At 40.9% G+C, this 8,334-nt stretch overlaps 1 protein-coding gene and 1 pseudogene across 1 annotated transcript; both read left to right on the top strand.

Annotated features, from left to right (window-relative positions):
- On the top strand, window positions 1-936 carry LOC116822960 (olfactory receptor 6F1-like). Its single transcript, XM_032777204.2, has one exon. The coding sequence runs from the start codon at window positions 1-3 to the stop codon at window positions 934-936; it is 936 nt and encodes a 311-aa protein (XP_032633095.2).
- A 680-nt stretch (window positions 937-1,616) lies between these two features.
- Window positions 1,617-2,572, top strand: LOC116822965 (olfactory receptor 6F1-like; annotated as a pseudogene).
- The last annotated feature ends 5,762 nt before the right edge of the window (window positions 2,573-8,334 follow it).

The raw sequence follows: 8,334 nt of genomic DNA on the forward strand, positions 1-8,334 counted from the left end.
ATGGCTGGAGCAGAAATAGAAAACCAAACCCGTGTGCAGAAATTCGTACTCCTGGGCTTTCCCAGCACTTGGTATTTTCGGATTTCCCGTGCAATGGTGTTTTCAATTATGTATTTCCTTACAGTTGTAGGGAATATGTCTGTTATAGCCTTAGTGTGGACTCACCCATGGCTCCACAGCCCCATGTATTTCTTTCTCTGCAATCTCTCCTTCCTGGAGATCTGGTACACCACGGCCTGCGCCCCCAAGGCCATTGGTGTCATGTTAGGGAAAAGCCAAACAAGTTCCTTCACAGGCTGCATCCTACAGTTGTATTTCGTATTCTCACTGGGCTCAACAGAATGCCTCATACTGGCTGTCATGGCATATGACTGCTATTTGGCCGTATGTCATCCATTGTGCTACAGCTCCCTCATGAACAGCACCTTCTCTTCTCAGCTGGCCCTCATCTCTTGGCTGTGTGGGTTCCTGGTTATCTCTGTGTTGGCATCTCTAATATCCAGGTTGTCTTTCTGTGGCCCTAACATCATCAATCATTTTGTTTGTGATATAGATTCCTGGATAGCGCTTTCCTGCACTGACATGAGCCTTGTTGAGCTGGCAACTTTTATCGTTTCTATCAATGTCCTCCTGGACTCATGTGCAATAACTCTAATCTTATACATTTACATCATCTCCACCATCTGTAGAATCCCCTCAGCCCAAGGCCATCAAAAGGCCTTTTCCACTTGCTCTGCCCATCTCATTGTTGTGACTATCTGGTACAGCACCACCATTTTTCTGTATGTCAAGTCTTCTGCACAGAACTCATTGGATTTAAACAAAATAGTCAATGTCTTCAACACTATTGTAACTCCTCTATTAAACCCTTTCATTTACACTCTAAGAAACAAAGAGGTGAAGCGAGCCTTGGAAAAGGTAATCAGTGGGACGTAAAGTGCTTTTCAAATGGTCTGCATTTAGTAGAAATGTTCTCAAGGAGACCAAAATTAAAAATTCCTGAAGGTCATTCTTAGTGCATGTGAACATTTCTTTATTTTACAGGGTTCCTCACTGATTGTAACAACCTGATGTTGACTTACAGATGAGCTCAAGCAGGAGAAATACAAATTTGGCATGCTGAAAATTCCAAGTTGCTAAATTTGTGTAGCATTTGCCAGGATCTGTATGGATGCACCCACTGATAATTACACCGGGGCCTAGGCCTAATGGAGTTGGGTAACAAGCTCCCATTGAATGTCAGATGTGGANTGTTTGCCATACACCCTGTCAAAAGAAGTGTGCGGTGCAGACATGCTTTAAGTTTCCTTGTGAATTTTGCTGCTTCCAACTAACAGTTGCTTAGTGTGCTTTGATTTACTGTAATTTAAAACAGGAGTAGTTTGATGGGAACTTTTCAGTGAGTGGTAACAGTGCCCACACTGACACACTGTGCACTGTAGATTCACACGCCAGCTTGCCACATACTGACACTTCATCTAAGACAAGGCCATTGACAGACATTACAACAGGGTAAGGTGTTACAGTCCAGCGCTTGAACGTTCAAGTTTGTGTAGTATGTAACTGAGTTCAGCACTTTAACTGCTTGCCTCCAGTGTTCTCTTATTCCTTGGCAGATGGACCTCATGACCAGTAGAGAAACAGAAAACCAAACGAGTGTGCAAGAGTTCATACTCCTGGGCTTTCCTGGCACTTGGTATTTCCGGATGTCCCTTGTTGTGCTGTTTTCTGTGATGTACATACTTACAATCCTAGGGAATGTGTCCATCATAGCTTTAGTGTGGATCCACTCACAGTTCCACACCCCATGTACTTCTTCCTTTGCAATCTCTCCTTCCTGGAGATCTGGTTGACCACAGCATGTGTCCCCAAGGCTATTGGTGTCATTCTAGGGACAAGCCAAACTATCTTTTTAACTGTCTGCCTCCTGCAATTCTTTTTTTCCCTCTCCATGGGTTCTACAGAATGTTTCCTCCTAGGTGTCATGGCTTATGACCGCTATTTGGCCATATACCACCCATTGTGCTACAGCTCCCTCATGAACAGCACCATCACTGTTTGGCTGGCCCTTATCTCTTGGCTATGTGGTTTCCTGGCTATCTCTGTGCTGGCATCTCTAATAGCCAGGTTGTCTTTCTGTGGCCGTAACATCATCAATCATTTTGTTTGTGACATAGATTCCTGAATAGCACTTTCCTGCACTGACACAAGCCTCATTGAACTTATAGCATTCATTATTTCAATCATTGTTGTCATGGTTTCATGTGCGATAACACTGGTCTCCTACTTTTACATCATTTCCACCATCTTGAGAATCCCATCAGCCCAAAGCCGGCAAAGGGCCTTTTCCACTTGCTCTGCGCATCTCACTGTTGTGACTATCTGGTACGGCTCCATCACTTTTCTGTATGTCAAGCCTTCTGCACAGAACTCATTGGATTTGAATAAAACAATCAACATCTTTAGCACTGTTGTAACTCTGATATTAAACCCTTTCATTTACACTTTAAGAAACAAAGAGGTGAAGGAAGCCTTGGTAAAGATGTTCAGTAGGCGTTCAAACTGGATTTAGTAGAAATTTAGTCAAAAGGACCAAAACATTCCTGAAGGTCATGAATATAGTAGAAAATTAGGAAAAAGGGTTTTTCTTAGAATGGGAGTCAGACGCGTAAATCCTACCTTAAATCCTAATCTACTTTCTTTGTGCAGGTGATCATGTCTTTGCTTTTTAGCTTTCCTCATTTGCAGTAATAAACTGCTATGTTTTTCTTGGATGAGATCACGTTATTGACTGTTGTCCACTTATCTGATCTTGGAGGGTTTCTAGTTTGGGTAAAATATAATCTAGCTATTAAGCATAGTTATAGAAATAATAATGGAAGTTCTGGAGCTGTAATGTGAAGCACAGGAAATACAAATATTTAATACACAATATATGTATTAAAAGTAGCCTGTCTCTGGGTTTTAATCATTAATTGTTAAGGGGTTAGAGTGAGGCCTAGCAGAAGCTGGAGTTGCATAAGACAGCGTGAGTGTTATGAGTGCTTGACTGTAGGTTATGAATCATACTAGCTTGACGTAAGGTTATAAAATGCAGCAATATGTATCTTGTAGTAGTTAGCAATGCATTTGAGGTGAAACAGGTAAACCAGAAAGGAACAGACAGTAGCATCTTAGTGGCTTTTTGCAACAAGAGCTAACTGCATTGCGCTTCAAAACTATTGGGAAAGTGACTGGTGCAGATGATTGTATTACTGTTGAAAAGGTAATTATGGTGAATTGGAACATCATCTGTGGACAACTGGAACCCTAACATTGGTATCCTGGATTACCAAACAGGAATAGGGGGCTGAGATTTGACTTGATCGGATATTGTCCCAGATGCATGTGGGAAGAATGAAAAAAAGGAGTACAAAAGGGTCTCAAACTTGTCCCTAGCTGGGACGCTGGAATTATGCTATTGGACAACCAGGTACCAAACATGGCCCAGCTCTTTCCTCTTGGGGTGATTTCCACATACTTTTTCTTCCATCTTTCTTCCTAAGGGTTTCCATAAAGCTGTAATTATGCACAATGCAATATTGCAAGTATCAGAAATACACCCCTAGTTTAGTTGCTGCTTCACTGGTAGTCATTTTCCTGCTTTCTTGTGCTGGGTCACACCCCCTCTGCAGTTCACTGAAACTGGCATGCACTCAGCTCAGGGCTGCTTAGTGAACAGAGACTTTCTAAGCTAACTATACCCAAGAGATAGAAAGAAAAAACACACAAACATACAAAAAATTCAGCTTGTAAATTCCTTTTGCTAGCTGCTTCCTCACAGCTTAAAACCTTCTCTTAACAAAGACCCTTGTTAAAAAACTTAACACGTCTACCTTCACCTCTGCTTCCTAAACAGCTAAAAAGGAGGGGAAAAAATCTTACTGGCTTTAGGTTTAAAATAATCCCACTGCTCTGCCACCATGTCAAGGTTCCTTCTCCACTCTGAACTCTAGGGTGCAGATGTGGGGACCTGCATGAGAACCTCTAAGCTTAACTACCAGCTTAGATCTGGTTTGGCTGTCACCACCCAAATTATTTATGAGTCATTTGGGAAGTTCTGTCTACCACCCCCGCCAGAATATTTCCCTCCCTCCCAAGTACTATAACCCTTCCCTGGGTAGCCTTGAGAGACTTCTCCACTAAGTTCCTGGTGAACACCGAATCAAACCCTTGGATCTTAAAACAAAGAGAAATTAATCATTCCCTCTCCTTCCCCCCCACTGATTCCTAGTGAGTCCAGATCCAATCCCCTTGGATCTTAAAACAAGGAAAAATCAATCAGGTTCTTAAAAAGAAGGCTTTTAATTAAAGAAAAAAGATAAAAAATCATCTCTGTAAAATCAGGATGGAAAATAACTTTACAGGGTGATCAGATTCATAGAGCCCAGGGGAACCCCCTCTAGGCTTAGGTTCAAAGTTACAGCAAACAGAGGTAAACCTTTTAGCAAAAGGAATATTTGCAAGTTGAGATAACAAAGATAAACCTAACAGGCCTTGCCTGGCTGTTACTTACAAGTTCGAAATATGAGAGACTTGTCCAGAAAGATTTGGAGAGCCTGGATTGNGGTGGGTTTCAGATTGTTGTAATAAGCTTTAAATCTAGTGTCTTTATTAAGACCATGGTTTTTAGTGTCTAGCAAAATTATGAATTCAAGTTTCCAGGGTCTTCTTTTGAAAGTGTTATGCAGCTTTCCTTTGAGGATGAGGACTGATAGACCAGATATAGAATGATCACTTTGTGTAAAGTGTTCACCCACAGGTGATGTGGTGTTTTTGCCTTTTATCATTTTCCTGCATGAGTTTATTTACAAGTGTAGTGATTGTCTAGTTTTTCCCACATAGTTGCCATTGGGGCATTTAGTGCACTGGATGAAGTACACCACACATTGTGACAGACATATGTAGGATCCATGGATCTTGACAAGTATGTTGTGGGAGGTGTTATCATTGTAGAAGTAAAGATATGTCTGCAGGTTTTGCATCTGTTTTTCTTGCAGGATCTGGTTCAGTTGGTGTTTCTTGATTTGTGAGCAGCTTGCTTCTGATGATGAGCCAGGAGAGGACAGGAAGCTATCTGAAGGCCAGGAGAGGGAGTTCAGGAAAGATTTATTTCAGGATGGGGTCCCCATTGAGTATGGGTTGTAGTTGTTTGATGATACCCCATATGGGTTCCAGTGTAGGATGGAAGGTGACAACTAGGGGCATGTAGTCAAGAGGGGATGTTATTTCTGTATTGAAACAGATTCTTTCTGGGTGTCTGGGTGGCCTGTTACATTATGCACTGGATGTACTTCTCTATATAGATGTACTTCTCTATATAGCTACTAATAGGGGACCAGATTTTTAAGATATTTAGGCATTTAGTAGAATTTTCAAAAGCACCTACGTGCTTAACACCATTGATTTTCAAATTCGCAGCCACAAATAGACACAGGATTTCCTCTCCTTCAGGATGAAACTATTTGAGTTACTTGTGAGGTCTCTCCAAAAGGTGGATGAATGGATGTGCAATTTTAAGACTCCAGGGGTGAACTAGACCACACTGTTGTCAATAGCAAGACTCCCACTAGGTTGAATAGGACCAGGATTTCACTCCCACTGGCTTGAATAGGACCAGGATTTCACTCCAGGGATACATGTTAAATGGCAATTTAATGCTGGAGAGAAAAAGTCACACCTGTGCAATGAGCCTGCAAAAAGCCACTTGATTCCCACCTCTACACCCTCAGAATAGATCATATTTATACCAGCTAAAGATCTGGCCCATAGATAGTGATCAACACCCGTAAAACACCAGATCTGTCCCCTGGAAAATTCCTTCTGATACACTTGCGTGGGACAGCTGTCTTGACTCCTACCCAACCCACCTCTTGCTGCTCAGGAAAAAGAACATGGCAAAGATATCCATATGTCTGGCCAATTCCCAGCTTTTGGAATAACCCATGAAGGCCATTGGCATCTGACACACATAAAAGAAGGATTTAGGTGGCTTTACTTTACATTTGGGTCCAGCACCACAAATAGAGGACCCAAGATTGGGGAGTTAAACCAATGTCTTAAATCCACCAATACACACCCCACTCTGGTCATGAGCAGTTCACTTAATGGCAAGAGATTCTGGCCGCTGCTTTTATTTATTTAGTTTTTCCTGGCATTTTTCCAAGAAAGAGTATTTCCATTGAAAATACTTGGCCCTTTTTAGTTGAAATTGTCAACTCTGTCAAAATTTTTCATCACAAGAAATTATGCATTTTTTCTATATATATTTTAATTGATTGAAAAAATGTTCAAAACATCTCAGAACGGATATTGAAAAAAATACATGACATTTTTCACACACTATTGATACATGTGTGTGAGTGTGTGTCTACCATATATGTTTATAACATATTATATTATATATGTAACCCTGTTTAAGAGATCTGATGAAAAAGAGAGGCAAGCTGGTTGCTGGATAGATGAGATTTGGGAAATGCTGCACTGTTCTCACCTAGCCAGTAAAAGGCAGGGGTTTATTGAATTAAAAATAAAATTTTTCATTTATTTGATAGAATTCCTGACCTGGTGTATGGGAGAAAGCAGTAGATGGGATATACCTTAATTTTAGTAAGGCTTTTGACACAGTCTCCATGACATTCTTATAAACAAACTAAGAAATGTGGTCTAGAGGACATTACTATAAGGTAGGTGAACAACTGGTTGAAAGAACATACGTTGTGCTGTTCTGTGATGTACATATCAATCCTAGGAATGTGTCTACATAGCTTTAGTGTGGATCCACCACAGTTCCACCCATGTACTTCTTCCTTGCAATCTCTCCTTCTGGAGATCGGGTTGACCACAGCATGTGTCCCAAGCTTTGGTGTATTCTAGGGACAAGCCAAACTATCTTTTTACACTGTCGTGCCTCCTGCAATCTTTTTTTCCTCTCCCATGGGTTCTACAGAATGTTTCCTCCGGTGTCATGGCTTATGACCGCTATTTGGCCATATACCACCCATTGTCGCTACAGCTCCCTCATGAACACACCATCACTGTTTGGCTGCCTCTATCTCTTGGCTATGTGGTTTCCTGGCTATCTTGTGCTGGCATCTCTAATAGCCAGGTTGTCTTTCTGTGGCCTAACATCATCAATCATTTTGTTTGTGACATAGATTCCTGATAGCACTTTCCTGCACTGACACAAGCCTCGTGGAACTTGATAGCATTCATTATTCTCAATCATTGTTGTCATGGTTCATGTGCATAACACTGTCTCCTACTTTAACATCATTCACTCTGTAGAATCCCATCAGCCAAGCCGGCAAAGGGCCTTTCCACTTGCTCTGCCATCTCACTGTTGTGACTATCTGGTACGGCTCCATCCTTTTCTGTATGTCAAGCCTTCTGCACAGAATCATTGGATTTGAATAAAAAAATCAACATCTTAGCACTGTGTAACTCTGATATTAAACCTTCATTTACATCTTAAGAAACAAAGAGGTGAAGGAAGCTTGGAAAGTGTGCAGTAGGCGTTCAAACTGGATTTAGTAGAAATTTAGTCAAAAGGACAAAACATTCCCTGAAGGTCATGAATATAGTAGAAATTAGGAAAAAGGGTTTTTCTTAAGAATGGAGCAGAAGCGTTAAATCTACTTAACAATCTACTTTCTTTGTGCAGGTGATCAATGTCTTTGCTTTTTTACTTCTCATTTGCAGTAATAAACTGCTACTGTTTTCTTGGATGAGATCAGTTATTGACTGTTGTCCATTATCGATCTTGGAGGGTTCTAGTTTGGTAAAATATAATCTAGCAGTTAAGCTAGTTATAGAAATAATAATGGAATTCTGGAGCTGTAACGTGAAGCACAGAAAATACAAATTATTAATACACAATATGTGTATTAAAATAGCCTGTCTCTGGGTTTTAATCATTAATTGTTAAGGGTAGAGTGAGGCTAGCAGAAGCTGGAGTTGCATAAACAGCGTGAGTGTATGAGTGCTTGACTGTAGTTATGCAGTCATACTAGCTGACGTAAGTTATAAATGCAGCTATGTATCCTGTATATTAGCAAATGCATTGAGGTGAAAACAGTAACAGCAAGGACAAAGTCAGCATAGCTTAGTAGCTTTGGCAACAAGAGCTAACTGGCATTGCCTTCAAAAAACCTATTGGAAGAGACTGGTGCAGATGATGTATGATGTTGAAAAGGTAATTATGGTGAATGTGGAACATCATCTTGACAAACTGGACCTAACCATTGGTCATCCTGGGATTACAACGGAAAGGGGGTAGTGACATGATACGATATT

Source organism: Chelonoidis abingdonii, chromosome 21, assembly GCF_003597395.2.
Source record: "Chelonoidis abingdonii isolate Lonesome George chromosome 21, CheloAbing_2.0, whole genome shotgun sequence".
NCBI classification, from domain to species: Eukaryota; Metazoa; Chordata; order Testudines; family Testudinidae; genus Chelonoidis; species Chelonoidis abingdonii.